This window comes from Entelurus aequoreus, linkage group LG17, assembly GCF_033978785.1.
Source record: "Entelurus aequoreus isolate RoL-2023_Sb linkage group LG17, RoL_Eaeq_v1.1, whole genome shotgun sequence".
NCBI lineage: Eukaryota > Metazoa > Chordata > Actinopteri > Syngnathiformes > Syngnathidae > Entelurus > Entelurus aequoreus.
The window spans coordinates 38,726,551-38,749,970 of record NC_084747.1 but is presented as its reverse complement, the minus strand read 5'-3'; the positions used below and the strand labels follow the sequence as shown (position 1 = coordinate 38,749,970).

The window sequence follows — 23,420 nt, the reverse complement described above, 5'->3', positions numbered from 1 at the left end:
GGAATTGGTTGAATTTGTGTGAATTGCTGTGATTGTGATATCGCAAATTCCTGAAGGGACTTCTTATCACTAATTCGAAATGGCGACATTGAGTCAGCATTGACTATGCATATTTCAATGGTGATCAGGATGTAAATCAGATCAAAACAAATCGTCAATTGATGGAGAGGTATTTGAAATGTATCGGGGGCAAAGCGTTGAGGCATTTCGTGGTCTTATTAGACTCAATAATTGAATCACCAAGGAAGGATGCCTATTTGCCATGTAGGCATGGTGCTTCAGCGCTCTAATCTTCAATACCTACTGTATGCTATGTTGTGCACGATCGCATCCGAGAATCGGAAATGGCGCAATTTGCTAGCGCATAAGCCCACAGTTAAAGGGTGGGCCTAAGTCGGTGGTCGCCAACCCAAAATGTTGAAAGAGCAATCTTGGAACAAAATAACAAAAAACAAATCCGTCTGGAGCCGCAAAAAAATTGAAAGCCTTATAATGAATGTTGAGGCAATATGGCCTACCTCCTCTGCCAGCTGGTCCACATGTGTGCTTACTAGTGATGTGCGAATCGATAGTAAAATATCAATACGGCTGAAACCAGATCTTTATGCTACAATATTGATTCTTAAATCAAAATATCACTACTTTTGATACTTGAGTTATTTGACAATGTATATCACCAACAGCAACACAGTGCTAAGTAACTTAATAACTAAGATCCTGTCTAAGTGAAACTATTGAGTCACTCAGTATTATAAAACAAGTGTATGTATACTTTTAAGCTACTTGGAGACACTGCATAGAGTATAATTTGAATAAGATAACATTTAGTGCAGAATAACGCCAATTTTTTGTTTTTCCCTATGATTTTTTTTTAGCGTTTGAAGATAATTCTTCAAGAGCAGCAAAACTTGAAATACACTAGTTTTTAAAGTTTACCAGACAAATTAGGTATATTTATATAAGGTATTGGATCGGTATCGTTGATATCAGCCTGAATTTTACTCTGTATTGGATCGGAAAGAAAATCAAGAGCCGCGGGTTGCCGACTCCCGGCCTAAGTGATTTGAAGGCTCCTGCCTTATATACAAATGTCAAATGTATATGCAAATATAGGCCCTGATTCCATGATCACAATCAGGGCGTACAGTATATAGACACTTCTAAAACACTAACCACCATGGTGGAAAATAAACTGTTACTTCCAAGTATATTATCACTGGAGGACTTGAGGAAAAGCAATGGCTAAGCATTCCGAGCAGGACGACGCAAGAAGCTAACCGTTAAAATGTCAATGTAAAGTGGGGTGATTGAGCCAGATGTTGATACTATCAATACCTAGTGTAGTATCAGTATATAAACAATAACAAAGTGATTAGATGGATTTTTTTTTCCTGTTCCTTTTATTACAAAATATTTTTAGGGTTGTTTTTGCTGTTTAAAAACTCAGTGAGTTAACTTATGGATACAGAAAGACTTTGAGGGCAACACCCAAATGATTTAAACGGGAGTCAATGGTAGTTTTTGGTTTTGTTTAGTTATCGTTCACTAGCCACTTTATTTTGTTAAAAAAATGGTGTGTCGAATTCAATACCACTAATCTAATACAGAATCTGATTCAAAATGTTGTAATAAGATCAACTTTAAGGTATTAGTTGTTTAATCTAACACCTTAGATTTGGATCCAAGGCCAAAAAATCAGATCAGAGGCCAACAATGTTAAACGGTTTATCCTAATGCATATTAATAATGATTACATAAAACTAGATTGTTATAAGAATATTAATATAAAACATAATGAAATATGCTTAAAAATCTATTTATAATTTAATCGTAACCCTAGAATCAAAATTTAATTGTGAGGTGCCCAAAATTTCCCAACTCTAACTCCTACAAATGAAAACAATTATCCAAATCAAACATTCTCCATCTTTTACTATTTACAGTTTTCCCAGTTTGATGTATTGTACTCCACCCACGTTCTTTTGTTGAACAGTCAAAGGTCGAGTCTTCTAAAAGATTTCACAAGCATTATTTAAAGCAGGTCACAGGTAAATGTTACAGCATTGGTCTCACTCCCGTAAAAGAAATGTCTACTGCGAACGCAAACATAATGAGCTGATGCCTTCACAAGAGCGAACTTCTTCCAAAAGGGAGCCCCGTTGATGCAAAGACGCAGCTGCATATTTGTGTGCACTTAAGCCTTTTGTTTACTTTCTTGCGTCTCCTCCGCGGCGTCCAGTTTGGTTTATAGTTCTTCCATGGGGGCCGGCGGCAGATTTGTATTCAAAACAATAAGGGGCAGTGTCTCCAGAAAGAGCAACAGTTATTGTTGACTAGCTACTGTTTTTCCTTTTTGTGAAGAGTGACGACAGCCACAACATCGACACCTTTGTCTACACTGGAAGTAATCATTCAGAATCATCAGTAATGGACAATTTACTTACTAACCAGAGGAAAATACCTTCGTGAAGATGGACTGCAACTTGCGAACGAGTCGCGGCAAAGGACGCTATTATTATTTGCAACACTATTCAGTCATTTGGAACATTGGACAAGAGAGAGCTATCATGTAATTGTAAATAAACAAAATTGTTAAATAACTATTGTTCACTAACGACATACATTAATCTGTATGGTCATGTTCAGAGTTCACATGTTTGTAAATCTACTGTGCCTGAAAGATTATTGACGGGGAAATAGAAGTGCTGTTTGTGTGAGAGAAAAGACATGTGTGCATGAGACAGAATATGTATCGGAATTGAACCTGTGTTTTTAGCACAAGGTTGACAATTAAAGTTGAAAAGATTGTCATACTTTGTGACTTCTTCTGGACGCAACACCACAATATGCTAAAAAAAACTAAACATACAGTAATTATTTTTAGAGCGCACCAAGATATTAAGTACACTATCAGTTGTCGTGGAAATGTTATCATTGTTGTTTGTTTTCCATTAAATAATTTGTGCATTTCAAGCACAATGTCTGCTCAGCTGTGTTCAAGGACCCTCCTTGGCAAAAACTTACCAATCACAGCTCTACATTCTGCGTCGCCGGCGACATGAACCTAGGATTTTTTGGGGGTGCACGCAAGCCTTGCGGTAGGCTACGCAGGGGATGGGAGCACCTACGCAAGCTGCGCGACAGTATATTACAGACTTAAATCAGAGAGTTTGACGCCAAATGAAGTTCAAAAAAGAAAAGGGTGATTTCAAGTGAACTCAAGTGTACGATACATATGCTAAAACATATGTTTCAAGTGTGGATCCCAGACAGACAGGAAGACGTAACAGTTCAAAAACATATTTAATTATCCAAGTAAGGAACAAACAACAATGGTACTGGGTGGAGGAACCAGTGCCATGAAACAACAAAAGGAACAAAGTCTAAAATAAACTGGCCGTAGGAAGGCGGGCAAAAAGGCTGAGCACAAAAACAAAGTAACAAATGAAACAGCAAAGAGAAAATACTTGCTCAAGACTTGGCAAGAAGAAGGTTGGCATGGTCCGATACCAATAATTTAGTACCGGTACCGGTACCAAAATGTATATCGATACTTTTCCAAATAAAGGGAACTATGAAAAATGTCAATATTGGCTTCATTTTAAGCTGTCTTAAAGCTGTCTTAATTTGTTTCCCTCCTGGATGTGTACTAAATGGTATGCGTTGCGAAGGTCTAACTTGGTAAAAAACGTATCTTGATGAATAGCCCTGAATGCTGAATCTATCAGAGGTAGAGGAGGGGGATGGGGGATTCAAATTAGTTTGCGACATTGATAAGATGCAATCTTGCAACATTCTAGAAATCACAGATTTATAACAGACAATTTATCTTGCTTTGACTGTGAAGGTCATGCCATCGGCCTATATCTAGACAACGTGCTGCTGGTAGGTTTCAGTCACTTTAGACGGCTTAGCATTTTGTATCTGTATTGTGTATCTGAGGTATCTGAAAGTATTCTCCAATTTTGACCAAGTATCAAACTTTTATTTTTGCACTGCACTTCAGAATATATGTGACTCGTGAAATGTTTAAACTACTGTGCTTTTACTCCTGTCTGAATGATTTTAAATACAACTACACTAGTGATCTTGAAATGTAAGAAAGTGTTCTCTACTTTCGTTCTCCAGAATATATTAATTCACACATAATTTTTCTTTTTTCTATTAAAGCAGTGCTCGCTATGGTAACTGGCACAAAAACCGAGGTCCCACAGAGGTGAAGACTGGGCCAAGGATCATTGTCTTCATTATTGGAGGCATGACCTACAGTGAGATGCGCTGTGTTTATGAAGTCACCCAAGCAAATGGCAAATGGGAGGCCCTGATTGGTGAGTTCTCTTATTTTCAGTACTGCAATACATATGTTTTATATGCTTGGGTTATTTGTCTCACATGTATGAAATGTGTTTATAAAAAAATTGTAAAATTATCAGATTAAATTGCTGATTTGACAATATGTCTAATATTTTTATTTCTAACCGTCCAACAAAATGTTGACACACACGTAGTACGAAGGATTCTCGTCTGTCCATTGTCTGTGCCAGTGACGTGCGGTGAAATTCATGACTGGTGAGGCACTGACTTCATCACAGTCAGATTTACAAACATATGAACCCTAAAGAGTATCTTATTCACCGTTTGATTGGCAGCAGTTAACGGGTTATGTTTAAAAGCTCATACCAGCATTCTTCCCTGCTTGGCACTCAGCATCAAGGGTTGGAATTGGGGGTTAAATCACCAAAAATTATTCCCGGGCGCGGCGCCGCTGCTGCCCACTGCTCCCATCACCTCCCAGGGGGTGATCAAGGGGATGGGTCAAATGCAGAGGACAAATTTCACCACACTTAGTGTGTGTGTGACAATCATTGATACTTTAACTTAACTTTAACTTTACACATACAAACTGTAGCACACAAAAAAGCACAATTAATTAAAAAAAACGTTATTATGGTCTTACCTTTACTTATAAGTGCGGGAACAGTGGTGTTCGTGTTGGAGGAGTTGTGAATGAATGAAATATGAAATCCGTGCTGCAGTCCGCAGGTGTACCTAATGTTGTGTCCCTGTTCACGGCTCCTCCGGCGCGAGCATTGTTGTTTTTGCACTTTTTGGCTTCTTGTTAAGTGACTTTTTTTGGGTGGATTCTGTCTTGCACGTCAAAGGTGCATTCTACGGCGGGATTACTGCGAGCCTCCCACAGTGCGTCTTCGCAGCAGTTTTATGATTGCTCAGCACAAGAAATACTTTACACACATACAGTTGTTGACAAAATACACTGTACATTATATACCTCAGCTAACTAAACTATGGAAATGTACAATATAGTTCATATAGCAATACGGTCTCACTGCACAGCAGGCCAGCACTTAGCCGAGTCCGCAATCCATGGTGAGGCACAAGTGCCTCAACTGGCTGCTGATCACCGCACCGTCTCTTCTCAGTATTTGAACGGCAAATGTGTAAATTCAGCGATTTTGAATAAAAATAATCTAAAACTGGTGAAGTTAAATGTAAAATAACTTTATAGTATAATCACTGAATACATATAACAATTTAATTAATTTTTTTTCTTTTTACATTTTTTTTCTTTCCATGACCAGTGACCGCACGTCACTGGTCTGTGCAGAGCGAGCACCAATCCTACAGCTGTTAGTGGAACTGTAATTTTGCACGTCGTTCTGACACGTGCTAAAAATAAACAAGGTTAAGGTTTCTTTAATGGTAAACGGAGGTAAAATAGTTGTGCAGACATTTGTAATTCAGCGTCAAGGCAGATTGAAACAAGCAAACACAAATTCATACAAAACATAAAAATATTAAAAAACAAAAAGGGTCACCAGTATACAGGTACACTGTAGAACAATGTAATAAATTACATAATAAACCAATAAAACCATTGTGATAAAAGTGCTATGGTATAATAAATAAATAAAATCACGCTGCGATAGCCTTATTTAATAGTGAGATGGCAGCAGGTACAAAAGTATTCTTTTATCGTTTAGTCCAACAAAGAGGAACAACGAACCGCTGACCAGTGCGAAGGAGCTGGAATTCACTGCATAAAGGATGAAGGTTGCAGTGATGAATAATAAAACTTGCCTTGCTGTGTGGCAAAGATGTCAAACAGGTTGAGTTGCGGCTCACCTATTAGCTTACTTACTTACTGACAAATTGTGCTCGCAAAATGGAAATAAGTGTTGATAAATCACATTGCGCATGCTGTATAACTATATTTGCTTTTTCTCCTTCAAGTATTGTGGGCGTATTGATGACCAGCATATATTTTACATATTGATGAAGACTGAGACGCAAAATGGATGGCACGCTTTATTCTTCTTACTTAACGGGCGCAACGCACTTTGCGCACGTTTAGTAGATCAGCATTGCATGTGGTATCAGGTTTGCACATATTTTACTGCACGCAAACCTTTAGTAAATCCGTTCCAAAGTCAATGGCGCTAGTCAGTGGGTTGGGTGCTTTGGCTTTTGGCTAATGGGCTCGACGGTCAGCCAGAGGTTTGGGTGATTGTTGGGTCAAGCGCGAGCATGTGTTGAGCTTGATTGTGCAGATTGAGCACTGTTATTTTGGTGCCATGACCTGAATAAATGTGATGTTTAAGGGGCTGAGTGTAACAAATTCTAGCTACCTTAGCTGTGCGTTACGACGTTAAGTAACCTCACTCCCCAACGTCTCAGGAGCCACGCTGGTCAATAGGTTGGGAGCCCGGGCTTTTAGTTTATTGCATAGTGTGAGAGAGATGGAGTAAGCCTCTCTTGACATGTGCATAGGGACTCTCAGAAAGATCAAAAGAAGACCAGACGTCACGTATGGACGTCACGTATGGCCACATCCGGAACAAAAAGGCAAGGTCGAAGATCAAATATCATGTATTTTAGAAATTTTTTAGCTTAATTGTTTTGCAAACCCCTAGGGGAAGTACAGATATCAATACCGTGTAGTCACTTCCGGTCACATGTTAGAGCAAATCCAGTCACTCATACGTCAAAGACCACATGTTTGTGGGAATGAATGGTTAGGAATAGTAATCAAAACCAGGTTCTTGTTGAGAACTGGTTCCCAGTGTTGCCATTCCTTAGAATTATCTGCCAGTTTTGTTAACGATTGCCTTATCGATGCCTGTGGGTGCGCATGACGTCACCACACATGGCGCTGATTGCGGCACAAACAAAGTTGTTTAGGTAAGTACCTCACTAACGAACACTGCCTATCATGTCAGGTTTCCGGGAGCATTAAAAAGCATGAAAAGTCATTAAGCGGATTTTGCGAAAATTAAGGCCTTAAATGGCATTAAAAATCAGTAAATGCAATATCTAGAGGCAATTGTAGGACTTGGCCGATAGTTAATCTATCAAACGATAAATAAAAATTAATTTAAGAACGTTGCGGTCACTGATAAATTGTCTGTCCGTGTGGTTTTTTTCTTCGTCTCTGGCTTTCAAACTGGATACAAGAGGTCTTGTAATGTCCGATAGTGAGCAAAGCGCTGCCTCCATAGCAGACACTCCGCTGGATGGCAAAATTAAAGGGTCCAAAATGTGCCATTCTTTGGTCACTGTAGGCGTCCTTAACTCCGACACCATGTCATGTTAATGAGGTAGCCAAGCGACTCCGTTATTTCCAGTTCAGCAAACATGAGCTAACTTGGCTAACATTAGCAACTCTCGTTACCAATGATTGCCTAGGATGGACAACCAAGGCAAATTCCTACAACTCTTATTTTCTGACATTCCCACAGTAAATGAATTAGAGTTTCTTCAGCTGCCTGACACGTCATACATAACTTGCTAGCGTACCAAGTTTAAAGAACTAAGAGGGTGTAAAATACAATCTATTCATAATGTTAAATTGACTCTGTTTACATTTTAATACATCCAAAGGGCTTATTGACACTTTTCCAAATATCAATCCATGACATGGATTTTTCTAAAATGTTCAATCATCCATTTTCCAAACACATCAATTACATTTCTAATATGATGTTCATGTATTATTCCATTAAATCTTTTAACTTTTTTTTTTATTGTATCCTGATTAAAAAACATATCCTTCAGTTTGTGGCTATTATATGTCATACTTTCAGAGGAATTCCATGTTTACAGAATGTTTTAAAGAGATAAAGTTAAAAAAAAATGACACCTGGATGTATTATATTTTTCAACTAATTGGATGTTTATTCAAAGGGGTTAAAGGACTTGTTTGCAACTTGCTCACAGTTACATTTTTCAAAGCAAAAAATATAACAAGAACATGATTTCCTCTCTTGTGTTGCCGTTAGTGTTTTAACAGGACACCTTTATGTTAAAACGGTCTATATTTTTCACAATTATTAAGTTTGTGTAGTAAATTATGAATGATTGGTGTTTGGCAGTCACTCACCATGTCTCGCACAGAGTGCGTGCACACATACAAAAGCAGTCCAAGAGAAGCAACGAACAATTTGCAGTCATGTTGTTTTTATTCAATGACAGCTAACACTATCCAACTAAAATTCCAAAAAAAAGTGCAGTTCCCCTTTATTATCTGCTTGTCATCTTGATGTCTGATTTAATTTAATGATGATCAATTGAAGGGCCAATTGTGTAATAATACCCTGAGTCAATTATATGGTTTCGTAGTTACAAGTGGCTGTGGGAAAGACGTCGCAACTGTAATGTGGCCCCATGACAAAAATTAATTTGACACCCACTAAACAAAAAAAAGTTGATGCTAACAACCTTGTTTGTTGTACTTTTTCCCAAATGAGAATCAACAAGAGAATCCATAACGTACCAAATCGCAAAGCAGAATCAAAAATGGAATTGGAATTTGAAAAATCTTATCAATTCCCATCTCTAAGTACTATTGTTCTGTGATCCTATATGTGATCATATCATATCTAACAAGCATGGTATGGCAATACTCAAAAGCATGGTATAGGAAGCAATCGTCTATGCCAGGAGTGTCAAACTAATTTTAGCTCAGGGGCCGCATGGAGGAAAATCTGTGCACACGCGGGCCGGACTTTTAAAATCATGGCATTAAAACTACAAAATAAAGACAACTTCAGATTGTTTTCTTTGTCGTATTTTAGCCAAAAATAGAACAAACACATTCTGAAAATATTACAATAAAAATATAGAAAAAAATACCAGTAGCGGTAAAGTTTAGATCCATGAAGGAAAGAAGAAAGTGAATGAATGTTTATAACTAAATAAATGTACATATGCATATAAAAATGTGTTCTTTTGTATTATTTTTTTAATGAATTAAGTAACGATTATGACACTCTTTTTCTAAAACACAATATAGAATGTGAGATATAACAGGATAATGCGTTCATTTATCATTTGTTTTCAAAACGGTTACAAAAACGTGGGACCCCAAACATTTATTGTGGGACCCCTTTTTTATGACTTGATGGGGTCCCTGGGATCCCTTTTGAAAATTCCAAGCGCCAACACTGATGGAGTATTGGTGCGTGCAAAACAGCAGCAGGCAGCTGTGGCCTGCGGGCCGGTTACAGGGGCGCCGAAAAGGTGGGGTAAAGGAGACGGATTCTAGGGGCCCATGATGGAGGGGGGCCCAGAGAGGCCCCTAATGATGATGAAATTATTATGTTGCCGCTGTGTTGGGGGCCCTGTAAAGATTCTTTTCTTGGGGCCCAAAATCCCTAGCGGCGCCCCTGGCCGGTTCTAATACTAATCAAATATCATCCCGGGGGCCATAGATAATTCAGGCCAGATCCGGCCCACGGGCCTTGACTTTGACACCCCTGGTCTATGCTCTTGGATATGTGGTCTTTTAATTCAAAAAGGCTCATAGTGAGTATATTTTTCACACTTTGTGTCATATGAGACAGTCTCATTCTTATTTTTTCACCACCTACTAATTAAAGGTGTAACAATTCATTTTAACAACGATTCGATTCAGAATTTGTGGTAGCCGATACGATTTAGGGACAATATTACTAAATTGACCCTAGTGTGTGAATGTTGTCTGTCTATCTGTGTTGGCCCTGCGATGAGGTGGCGACTTGTCCAGGGTGTACCCCGCCTACCGCCCAGATGCAGCTGTGATAGGCTCCAGCCACCCCTGTGACCTCGAGAGGGACAAGCGGTAGAAAATGGCTGTATAGATAATTTTTTTACAAAAAGATTCAGGGAGTTGATACTGATTCAGTAACTTTTTAGCCAAATAAATCAACCAGTGTGACTGTGAAATAAATACTAGACACTGCAGGAGAAGTTTCCTATATTCTTGTTTTTTCTTGTAAGGGAATTAGGTACATATGAATTATGGATACAAAGAAGCAAGTAAACAACAATTAATAGCCATGCATTCACATCTTATTTGAAGTATGTAGTGCAACCAACACTTCAGGTTGAATTAGCATGGGGAAACATTTTCTGCTCACATTTTTAACATTCAAGCAATTTTCAATAAAAGTACAGTAACCAACATTTCATGAGTAGATTTAACTGCTAAATAAAGTTCCCCGTCTGTATGTCTGTATTCTGTTCTCTGCCCTGGCATCCCAGGTGTGCGGAAGAATGTATACCCCCTCATCCCAGTTGATGGTGTTGGCCCCTGGCTTCCTAATCAGCCGCCTTTATCCATCGCTTGTATTTATTTATTTGTGATGAAATGTGTTTTACTTGGGTGCCAGTTCTTGTGCTATGGCTTCACAGAAGTCTTAGCGTCGCCATAACTTCTGACTGTCATTTCTGTTATGTCGGTCGCATCTTTTGTGGCTTAAAGTTGTGTTGTGGCTGCATATTAATGTGTAGTGTCGTCTTTGTTGGGCTTTTGCAATTATGATGAAAAGTTTTTGTGTTGTAATTTATGATATTGTCTTGTGGCGTTTGCAATTGTTAGGACCTTTCTCGACCATCCGCCATTTTTGTTTTGATGACGTCACAGACGAGCAAACGGGCTTAACGTTTAACGTCCATATCATTAAAAGTGTGAAACATCTTATAAAGTCTGATGTTCTTAAATCCAATGTTTTCTATTTTCTACTATTGATCAAATCAATTGATTCCTTTTTGAAACGATCTTGCATATATATACCTATTTTACGGAATGTAAATTTGCCAAGCACAGATCGATATACTTAAATATAGGAATATAAATCGATATATCGATCAATGTTTAAAATCCAGGCTGAAAACACTTTTATTTAGCTACAAGTAATTTATTAATTTATCTTTGGTTTTATTTGAATTAATTCATGACTATATTTATGAAAGCACTTTGAACTTTGAGCAGTGCTCCATAAACCTGTCCGCCACTTTATTCAAATGTTTAAATCTGTTCTGGTCTTCCTTTGATCTTCTTTAAAGTCCCTACTCATGTAACCAGAAGTCACGCCCACTTGTCAGAAGTTTGAGTAAATGTAAAAGATATTTATATGGAAAGTTTACGATATTGTCAACAGGAAATGTTTTTCTTAGTTATACTTTTTTCTACTGTATACCGAAGTTCATTGGTAATACTTTAGAATTTAAATCAAAATTTAGTTTGTCTATTCAGAAGGTTTTATCCTCCAAAGATGCAAATTCATTAAAGATTCTTCTAAGAATGTTTGGTTTGATTGAGTTTTATTTCGAACAAAGTATAGAATTTCGATATGATACATCACATTTTCATTCATTTCACATGGAACTTACATTCAAGTCACATTTTCCTCTGCAGGTTCCACCCACATCCTTACCCCTCCCAAGTACATGAAAGAACTACAGCACCCAGATTTCCTTGATCCCAATGCAGTACCCGAGGGCACTGAGGAGCCATCAGCTGAGTGATGTTTCAAAGAAGGGAGACGCAATCTAGAATACCCAAGGGTAAATGATTACTCGTGTTACGCATGTGTGGATTGTCCTGTCTAATTATGTTTAAACTGAGGTACGTGCCGAACCATGATTTAGGCGTACGGATACATAGTAATTTGGAACTTTTTTTTTTTTATCTGAGCGTGAAATAGAAAGTTTGAAATACTAAGCAATATTTTGGGGGGGTTAAAGTTCCCTAGCAAAAATAAATACAGGCATGCAATAAAATAAAATGACATAATGTTAATGTTAATGTAATGCTGATTTAAAGAGGAACTGCACTTTTTTGGAATTTTGCCATTGACAATCCTTATGTAAGACAAGCACGCATATATTTTTCTGTTTTGTATGCATTCTAACTAGTAAATAAATGTGATCAGAAGTCCGCTTACAATGGAGCCTATGGGAGTCGCTCTATTCTGCCTTTGAAGCGCTTAAAAAATATCCATCCACTTCCATCAAGGTTTTATGCACACACTGTAAGTACAGTATATATGTAATGAAGTAACAGGCACATTCATAAAAACATGTAATATTTATATATTTTGCTCATTTTCGGCATACGGCGGCGGATTCATTTAATAATCGCATCACAACGTTTGCTATTTCCTACGACAACGTCACTGACACATCATGAGAGCCAACAAACATAATAAAACATCACTTATATTGTCTGCTCTTAGTGGGATGCCGACTGTTAGGATGTTGATATATATGCGTTTAGATGACAAACGGGATCAAACCAAGCATCTTTTCGGGTCTTTTTCGGGTCTAAATTGGCTGTCAAAGTTGACCAATTTCTCGGAGTATGTCCTCCTCTCACTATACAGGTGAGGCATGATTTATGATATTGAATAAACTTTCACAAGTTCCGAGGCGAGGAAGCAGCTCACCAGCTGATGACGTCAATATAGCAGCATAAGGAAGCTCCCTCTCTCTGTGACAATGCGCCGCTAAAAAATAGGTCCTGAACGTTTGCACTTATAATAACAGTATTGCTAATACTTGGTTAATATTCAGGTCAGGAAATGTAAATGGAGTATTGATGGTGGTTTTGGATAATTATTTAGAGGGCTTTATGGCCGCAAAGGAGAACCTCCTATTGACTCAATGTAAGCAAGCTTTTATTTCCGAGTTAGAATGCATTAAAAACTAAACAAATATGTTCTTGTCTCTTATAAAGGTTGTGAAATTATAGGCAAAATACAATTTAAAAAAGTGCAGTTCCATCCATTCCTGCTGTCGTGTTTGATTCCTCTGTGTGACTTGATGTTGTCAGGTGCAAAACAGTCCGTACTCATTTGAATGGTCAACATTAAAAAAATCTACTATAGTTGTGAACCCCCTATACCAGGGGTCCCCAAACTACGTCCGCGGGCCGGATCCGGCCCCCCAGCATCCAAAATTTGTAATTTAATTTTTAATTTTTTTAATTTATTTTTATTTTTAATTTTTTTTTTGTAATCCATTTTCTACCGCTTGTTACTCTCGGTGTCTCCTAGCCGCTCAGGCAAATCATATTGTCTACAAATAAATGTTCCCATCAATAATGTGACAATGTTAAATGTTGATGAACATCAATGTTAATTGATGTTAAATGACAAAACGGATTAACTCGCTGGAATATAAAGACAATGTATATATATATATATATATATATATATATATATATATATATATATATATATATATATATATATATATGTATATATATATATATATATACATATATATATATATATACAGTCCGGCCCGTGCCAAAAAATTTTAACCCAATGCGGCCCCCGAGTCAAAAAGTTTGGGGACCCCTGCCCTATACTATACTATAATATACTATACTCTACTATACTATAATATAATATAATATACTATACTATACATAAAGCACTTGCTAACTTATTTCTGTGTCACTTACTGTAAATTAACCTGTAAGTATTAGGCTATTGAGCAACATTGGCTTTGTTTGGAATGTTAGCTTTTTTGTGCTCTGTGTTTATTTCAATACTGTTTCTGACATTACTTTAGATTTAGGAATTACGCATGTGTATCATATCTATCCAACTTCATATGTTTTATGTTATAAGAAGTGAACTTGAATCACATAAATCTAATTTTACTAAACATCAATTAAAATGTTGTTTGGGTAAAATTGGCTGATTACACCCTGGAATGGTGGCAGTCAGACACAGAGACACACACAACCATTCCCATGTATGCTGCATGCATAGACTCACATTTGAATCGCATCACTGACATTGTTAATGCTTGTGCAGAATTCAACCTTAGTTCCCACGGGTTTCTTTAAATTTTTGTTGTGCATTATATATTCTATAAAAGTATCTATTTGTCTTTGAAACTTTTTGAAGCAGACAGATATGATGCTGAAATATATATTGTATTGGTAATTTTGGAAGAGAGTCCAGCCCCTCTCGATAGAACAGGTTCCAGAGCCCTTGCTGTGCGTCGAAGTGAGTCCAACTATATCTAGTCCAAGTCCGAGTCCATGGTTCTTGCCCGGGGAAGGGTGGAGTGCCATCTCCAGTTTGGGGAGGAGATCTTGCCCCAAGTGGAGGAGTTCAAGTACTTAGGAGTCTTGTTCACGAGTGAGGGAAGAGTGGATCGTGAGATCGACAGGCGGATCGGTGCGGCGTCTTCAGTAATGCCGACGCTGTATCGATCCATTGTGGTGAATAAAGAGCTGAGACGGAAGGCAAAGCTCTCAATTTACCGGTCGATCTACGTTCCCATCCTCACCTATGGTCATGAGCTTTGGGTTATGATCGAAAGGACAAGATCACGGGTACAAGCAGCCGAAAAGAGTTTACTCCACCGGGTGGCGGGTCTCTCTCTTAGAGATAGAGTGAGAGGCTCTGTCATCCGGGACGAACTCAGAGTAAAGCCGCTGCTCCTCCACATTGAGAGGAGCCAGATGAGGTGGTTCGGGCATCTGCTCAGGATGCTACCCGAACCCTCCCTAGGAGGCCACGGGGAAGACCCAGGACACGTTGGGAAGACTATGTCTCCCGGCTGGCCTGGGAACACCTCGGGAGGAGCTGGACTAAGTGGCTGGGGAGAGGGAAGTCTGGGCTTCCCTGCTTAGTCTGCTGACCCCGCAACCCGACCTCGGATAAGCGGAAGAAAATGGATGGATGGATGGATGGATGGTCATTTTGGAAATGTACAGAATGAATAATATTTTTCAAAGTTTCCATATTTATAGTCCATGACAACTAAATTACAAGTGGTAATTTTATTGTGCTTGTTGTTGTAAGTGAACATCTTTTAACAGTTGAGAGCAAATAAAAGTTAAATAACAGAACACATTGATATAATTTATATTTCCAGATTGAAGACAAATTAAAAATAATTATAATAATAATTTATGTGATTCAAATTCTGTGTTGGGCACATTTGAGTGCACATATTCTTTTCATTTTTGTGTAGGCTTTGTTTTCGTCTTATAGTGTCCTCCTTTATTTCTCAGTGATGCATTTATCCTTGGCATAAGTAATCATGTAGCTCGTCTGATTAAAATGTCAGTGCTTATGTGTAAAAGTAAGTGATTTTGAATGTGAACTGATTCAATAAACTGTAAAACAAAAATATTGTTCTCTTTCATCTGTCTTGTTTTGCATCTTTGCCAAGTTCAATCAATCAATCAAAGTTTATTTATATAGCCCTAAATCACAAGTGTCTCAAAGGGCTGCATGAGCCACAACGACATCCTTGGCTCAGATCCCACATCAGGGCAAGAAAAAACTCAACCCAATGGGATACAATGAGAACCCTTAGAGGGGACCGCAGATAAGGGGAAAGATGGAGCTAACTGTTTTAATGACATTCAGACTTTACTTAAATCAATAACGGAGCAGCATCTCCTCATCTGTGGCTCAATAATGCAGCATCAAAGCCGGAAATAAACATCAGCAGGTACCAAAAGGTAAGAAAAGTTGGTTTTGCATAATATTGCGAAACAAAACGCCAGGTGATATGTCTGCTAATAGGTGCCATTTTGCGGTCCTTAAACATGCACCATAATAATACTCGTATGTTTAATGCGCCGACAATCCATCAAGCGGCTTCATAGCTTACATTTTGACAGATTTTTGAGCGCCGTGTGTAATGTTCTATATTCTCAGTGGAACATCTAAAGTTTTGGTGTTGTTTACTGCCATCATATTGCAGTCTACACATGTCTCTTATGTGTGACTGCCATCTACTAGTCACATTTATCATTACACCATGTACCAAATAAAATTGCTTCGAGGTCAGTAAGCACAACCTGAATAATGCCGTACAATAGGCACACCGGCCAAGAAAATTAAATGATTTTAAGTGCGCCTTATAATCCGAAAATTACGGTACATTGGCAGATGGTATTTTTGCAAATATTGGGGAGGTCATTTATGTATATACTGAAAAGCAACAGGCCCAAAATAGCTCCTTGTGGTACACCCAAATCACAATTTATTACGCATGATTTTACACTATTTATTTGAACACATTGTTGTCGCAATTGAAGATATGATTTAAACCAATGTATGGTTTGTTTTGATACATTAAATTGTTTTAATTTTGTCATCAAAACTCTGTGATTTACAGTGTCGAAAGCTTTTTAAAATCTAAAAATACTGCTCCAACAGATTTGCCCAAACAACATTTGATAATTTCGGTGAAGTGGCACACAGCCATTTTAGGGGAAAGTTTGGGCCGGAATCCAAATTGTTTAGGATTTAGTCAATTATGTTCCTCTAAATGGGCCATCAATTGTTCAGCCACCAGCTTCTCAAGTACCTTTGAAATCACAGGCACAATTGAAATAGGTCGATAATTGCATGCCCCATCTGCTGCACCAGACTTAAAAATTGGTGTCACAACAGCTGTTTTAAAACTTTGTGGGAATTCACCATTTTTAATGGATAGATTTACTAAATGCAATATGGGTTTTGATAAAATTGTAGCTTGCTTTTTTATAAAACTGGCTGCAAGTTGTTGAACAGAATTAACAAAATATTAATTCAATTAATTTGCAATATCTGAAGCATCATTACTAGCCATTCCATTAACATTTAGTTTGAATAAAAAAAATTCCTGAAGTAGATTTTCGATTGGTTAATTTATTGATATGTTTCCAAATGAGTGAACTATTTCCTTGAGACTCAGCAAACATCTGTAAAAAGACTCAGAGTTCCTCAGTTCACTAACCACTTTATTTCTTAGTCCTTTAAAAAACAGTATATCTGTTTGTAACTTAGTTTTTAAAGATATTTTCAGTGCCAAGTCCCGCTTTTTCATAAGTTGAATTAGCATTGTTTATCCAGGGCAAACAGTGTTTTTTTTTCCGATTGTTTTTAGAGTACAGGTGAATTTCTGAATAGTATTTGATAAAATGTAAGTTAATGGATCACAGCATTGATCGACATTTTCAATTTGAATTACATCATCCCATTTAATGTTTTTCAATTAATTTTCAACGAGGGGAAGTTTATGCATTGGAATTGCCCATTTTTCAATATTATCATTGGACATAGAAAATAAATCTGCAAACCGTTTCTTAGACAGTTTTTTTTGTTATCAAACCTGTTACAAAATTTCAAATCTAATAAGGTTTGGCTACTCCTAATAATTCTGGTTGGATATTTTTATAAATTGACACAGTTTATGTTTTGATACTATTTGTTTTAATTTATCTTTTTTATTTTTGTCCATACAATTTAAATTAAAATATCCCAATAGAATAGTTTCATTTTTTTTTAGAATAAATTGTTTCAGCATTTCATTAAAATCATAATAAAAGGATGTACCATGAGAGGGTGTATTGTGTAAAACTATAAAGTTGCATTTCATTGTGGATGATAGAACAACATTTAAAACGAGACATTCAATCCCGAATGTATCAGTTTCAATAATAGAGCATTTAAATCTCTGTCTGATATAAATGAGAACTCCACCTCATTTTCCATTTTGACGATCTTTTCTGTGACATGTGTAACCAGGAACATTGATCATGCTGGTTGGGATATTGTCATGTAACCGAGTTTCACTCATGGCTAAAAAGTCCAAATTTGAGTTGCTCAAGTTGCTCAAAGCTGGTTAACTTCATTAAACTTTGACAAAAGACTTTGAATGTTAAATATGCCTTTTGGCTTGGCCTTTAAATCCCATATCATCTTTGAATGATTTACAGTCTGAAAATATTTCAGTTATTTTTGCTTGTTAGTTGCATATTTTGCACTTGTTAACTTTGTTGAATGTTCATGGGTCATGGTGTGTTATCTGTCTAATTGTAAATAATGCAGACGAGGCGTGTTGGCTGACTTCTCAACGTTTACTCACACAGCTCATAACCACATTCTAGCTGCCGGCATGGCGACACGTCACGGGGCTACCGCGCATGCTCGTCACTACTGTTGCATGCTGGGTAGTGTAGTTCTTATATTCCCTAGCTCAGGGGTCGGGAACCCAAAACGTTGAAAAGCCAAAAATACAAAAAAACAAATCTGTCTGGAGCCGCAAAAACATGCTATATATAAGTGTTATAATGAAGGCAACACATGTAACCACATTTGCAAAGAACTTTTCTCTTCATAGAATTTTCTTTCAATAAAGAAATAAAGTGCAAAAATGCAAAAGCATCATAACAAACAGTTATGTCAACACTTTTTTCTTTTTTTTTTAAACAACTCGAAAAAACCAAGAGTTCTTAACAACTCTCAATCAGCCTCTTAGGTGGCTGAACATGTCTCTTGGGTCTAGACAGTCTCTCAACAGCAGGAGACGCGGACACTGCTGTCAGTCCTTGGTCAGCAAGGTCGGGCTCCGTGTCAGCAAGTTCTGCAGGTCCAGCTGAGTCCTGTTGAGCCTTTTCCTGAGTAATAACTGTAGTTAGTATGTTCCAATAGCAGCAAAAGTGCACTTTTTGGAGAGCTGTATTATTTTCAGTTTTGTGCCCAAGGGACTGATTTTATTTAACACTATATTATTATTTATACACCTATAGTGATCACAGAGACATGTTGTTTTTGTGTTACTGTGTATATTTGTTTTTGTGAAAAATCCCACTTAATATACTTTGGGTAACAACAGTCAATATTTATTTATTTTATTTTATTTTTTTAGGGGGGTAACAGTCAACATTTATGTATTTATTAGATTGTATTTTTTTCTTATATAATAAAAGTGAGCTTTTGTTAAACCAAATATTGTGTGTTTTTTTCCACGACCTATCTGGACTCGATAAGAGAAAGGATAAGGAATCGGTTCGATAAGAGGATTCGATAATATGCTCGAACTCGATAATTTCTTATCAAACATCAACCCTAGTGTCATGTGAACATGGTGTCTGCTACACTGCCTGTGTCAGACACAAAGTCAAGACAAATAGCTGAGGCTACAGCAACGGATGCTGAGCTACAGCATGTCATGAGGAATATGGATGAGGGATGGCCAGCTGGTTCATGTCCACATTTTTACCACGTCAGAGGTGAGCTCAGTACTGTGGATGGTCATTTTGCACAGGATACATGAAGGCCATCTCGGCATCAAAAAGTGCAAAAGGAGGGCAAGAGAGTCGTATTCCGGCCCGGACTGAACAAAGACATTGAAACACTCATAAATAAATGTGAAACATGCCAGAAACACAGGAACAAGCAGAGCCTATGGTGGTTGCTGAGGTGCCAACCGTACCATGACACTTTGTAGGAATGGACTTGTTTCATCTCAGAGGTAAAGACTATTTAGTGGTAGAGATGGCGCTACTAGCAAGCTTAACGTCAACTTGTGTAATAACACATGCTAAATCATGGCATTCCACACACTGTAGTGAGCGACGACGGTCCCTGCTTCAGCAGCAAAGAATGGCAGAAGTTTGCAGTGCAATATGATTTCCAGCATGTGACGTCAGGCCCACACTATGCACAATCAAACGGGCAAGCGGAAAAAAAGGAGTTCACATTCTCAAGCAACTCCTAAAGAAAGCAGCTGACTGTGACTCTGATCCGTATTTGGATTTATTGAGCTACAGAGCATCACCTCTTCAGTGTGGCCTATCACCGGCTGAACTGCTGATGAAGAGGAAGCTACAAACAACCTTGCCGAGTCATTCAAACAAAATAAAGCAAAATAATCCCTCAAAGATTGAACATAAGCTACGACAACAGAAGATGATGCAAAAGTCATTCTATGACAAAACAACAGTCAGGATTGAGAATACTGATGGATGGAGTACAAAAGCAACAGTCCTGCAAGAAGTTGCTCCATGATCGTACACGGTGAGAACTGATGATGGACAAATCCTCAGACGCAATCGTCGCAGTCTGTTAAAGACTTCTCAAGGGACTGTTGGTGAGCTCAGTGTAACTTGTGGTGAATCTCAGGTAATACCCACACCTGTTATGGACTATAACACTGACTGTAACACACCTACTCCAAATGAACCTGAGTTAAGAAGGTCCACAAGAGAAATCAAAAGCCTGATGGACTGAACTTATAAACAAAGAAAAGTCAATATGCATGTTAAATATGTTGAACAAAATGTATATTGATTGTTGTGAATGTGTTATAAATAGTATTGGCTTAGATTTGAGATAGCCTATGCAATCTGAAATTGTTCATACTGCACATATGTGTCAGGGTTGGACTGAATGAGAAGTTGTTAAAATAACTGACACAGCTAATGTGATAAGTCATGTTAATCAATTTTGTCCTAGAAAAAGGGGGATGTTAGGATCAGATGTTATTACATGTATGACCGCTAGGGGGCAGTACTGGTTAGTATTCAGCTTACCGTCTCACATAAGGTGGTAGAGCAAGACTGCATGGAGACACATGTATGTTGTTGAGAACGTGAGTCATTAAACTAAGTTACTTGCTATCAACACGGCCTCATCCTTCAAACACGAACATGACAACGAGCATGTGCGGTAGCCCCGTGAAGTGTTGTTGTATGTCGCCATGCCGGCAGCTAGAATGTGGTTATGAGCACGCTGTGTGAGTAAACGTTGAGAACTCAGCCAACACGCCTTGTCTGCATTATTTACAATTAGACAGACAACACATGGTGTCAGAAGTGGCCGTGAGCAGTGTCGGACGGAATGTTTGCCACGAGGGAGCCACGAAAGACGAGTGGAAGAAGGAAGATGTGAGTGAGATGAGACGTGAGTGAAAACGTGCGAAGGACGCCACATTTCTGAGGAGTTTGCTACGGTGTGTGAAGACTATGAGCGGCGGTAGAGTGACACAGAGGACAAGGGACAGATTGAACAAATAGAAGAGGATCTTGTGCCCGAGTTGGAGGACAGCCAACAACACAAAGAACTGTGGAGTTCTTTGTGGAGAACTTACCCCAAAGTGCAGTCATGGAAAACCTAAGTCCACCTAGCCCAATGCTACTAACTGCTAATCTTGCCGATAACTGGAAGCGTTTTAAGCAAAGATTTAATATATATTCAGCAGCAAGCGGAGCAGGAGGTGATAATGAAAAGCTGAAAACTCACACTCTTTTGCATGTTATTGGAGAAGATGCTTTGGACATATATAATAGCTTTCAGTTGGATGAAGCTAATTTGACTCTGGAACAGTTAATGACAAAGTTTGAAGAATACTTTGTGCCTCGTCAAAACGCGACATGTGATAGGCTGACCATACGTCCTCTTTTCCCCGGACATGTCCTCTTTTGCGGGGATGTCCGGGGTGTCCGGGCGTTTTTTTTTAAATGCCTCAAATGTCCGGCATTTTGAGTTAGGGTTGCTGTTACAGGGTGATTGTATTGACATACTGCGCCACCCTGTGGCAGCCACGGTGACCTCACCTATAACATATCCCTGCGTCACGGGGGGTTTACCTCCGTTGTACTTCCTACATGCAGCCTGAATACACGGTACTGAGACACAGCAGGACTCTTGTCATCTTTATAATGCACCGCACCTGATAACATGGTGTCAGAAGTCCAAGCAGGACCCGATTATGCCCCACATTCTGTCCGTTGCTGAGACAGCGTGCGTTTATTTGTTTTGGTGAGTTTTAGCAGTTTCAGTTAGCCTGTTAGCTTTAGCACCGCATTGGTATAATGGCTTCCAACATCCCGCCTCCGGAGCCCATGAAGATGGCTGGGGACACTCACGGCAACTGGAAAAACTTCCGAGCAGAGTTTGAGGATTATCTGCTGGCGACCGGGCTCAACGAGAAGGAGAAGCCCGTCCAAGCAGCGGCGCTGAGACGGCTAATGGGGAACGACTGCCTCCATGTTTACAAATACAACCTGGGACTCACTGCCGACCAACAGAAAGATGCCGGTGCTATTCTGGAGGCACTGGAGGGATACTTTACCCCCGCGAAGAACGTCACATTTGAGAGGTACGTTTTTGGAAACTTAAAGCAAGAGGAAGGAGAACTCATAGATGCTTTTGTTACAAGGCTGAGAGAAAAGGCTGCCTCTTGTGAATACGGAGCTATAAAAGATGAACTCATAAAGGACAAGCTAGTCCTTGGCATTGCTGATGAGGGCGCCAGACGTCGTTTGCTAAGAGAAAATGATCTCAAATTGGATCAGGCAATCATGATCTGCCGTGCAGCCGAGGTCATGGACAATAAATTAAAGACTATGTCACTGGGCAACTCTGGGCCTGGAGAGAGCATCAATGCCACGCAGGGGGGACAAAGATATGGACGCAGGTCTGCCGGTAGGCCATCTGAGCCCTCCAACATCAGTTCACAGCTCCAGGGCATGAGAGACACAGTGGAATGCAAGTACTGTGGCACAAGGCACAAACGTGGGCGAGACCAGTGCCCTGCATTTGGTAAATCCTGCCGCTCTTGTGGCACTGCCAACCATTTTGCCAAAGTATGCATGAAGAGGGGTCAGCACGCACGCCAGTTGAACACTGTGGATGACCCGTCGACAGGGGAACAGGAGGACATTGATGGAGATGAGAGAGATGTGTACACAGCAGAGAGCGTGGGAGCTGTGAACACGCAAGGGAAGAAGTGGTTTGTCAATCTGCCACTGCAACAGGGGGTCCAGGGGTGCCAGCTCGACTCTGGAGCCACCTGCAATGTGATTAGCATGAAGGACAAGATGAGACTGGCGCCCAGAACGCCTCTTCAGAAGAGTCTCACCAGATTGAAGCTGTACAACAGTGAGTGGATGAACTCGCTGGGGTTGTACAGCACACAGTGTGTCATTAGGGGCAGAACACACAAGCTGGACTTTGAGGTTGTGCGTACAGGCCAGAGGCCCTTGCTTTCAGGGGAGACATGTGAGAGACTGGGTCTGATACGATTCACCATTCCTGAGGAGCTAAATAAAGTGGAACACTGCAGGATGGGAGACCTGACCAAAGAGCGTCTCATCAACACATACCACGACAGGAAATGGTCTGCAGCATGCAACAGGAGCAGTGTGACGCAGCGGCCATTCAGCAGGCAGACTACCTCAATGTCAGTAGCCAACGCTTGGCACAGATCCGAGCACACACAGAGGAGGATGTGTGTCTCCAAACGCTCAAGGCAGTCGTACTGCAGGGATGGCCAGAACACAAAGAGGAGGCTCCCGTACTCATCAGGGACTACTGGGCCATCAGAGATGAAAT

At 39.2% G+C, this 23,420-nt stretch overlaps 2 protein-coding genes across 3 annotated transcripts in view; one reads left to right on the top strand and one right to left on the bottom strand.

Moving 5' to 3' along the window:
- The window catches only part of stxbp1b (syntaxin binding protein 1b), a 115,035-nt gene extending 101,550 nt beyond the window's left edge, over window positions 1–13,485 (top strand). The window contains exons 18-19 of one of the 2 annotated variants that reach the window (XM_062025689.1): window positions 4,174–4,328; window positions 11,696–13,485. In XM_062025689.1, the coding sequence (XP_061881673.1) occupies window positions 4,174–4,328; window positions 11,696–11,805 (265 nt within the window). In that variant the 3' untranslated portion in view covers window positions 11,806–13,485. Of the gene's footprint in view, window positions 1–4,170; window positions 4,329–11,695 lie in introns of both variants that reach the window. The other variant, XM_062025688.1, reaches the window with a different exon arrangement.
- The window catches only part of il17a/f2 (interleukin 17a/f2), a 410,073-nt gene that overhangs the window by 211,518 nt on the left and 175,135 nt on the right, over window positions 1–23,420 (bottom strand). The gene's annotated exons all lie outside the window — the stretch shown is intronic.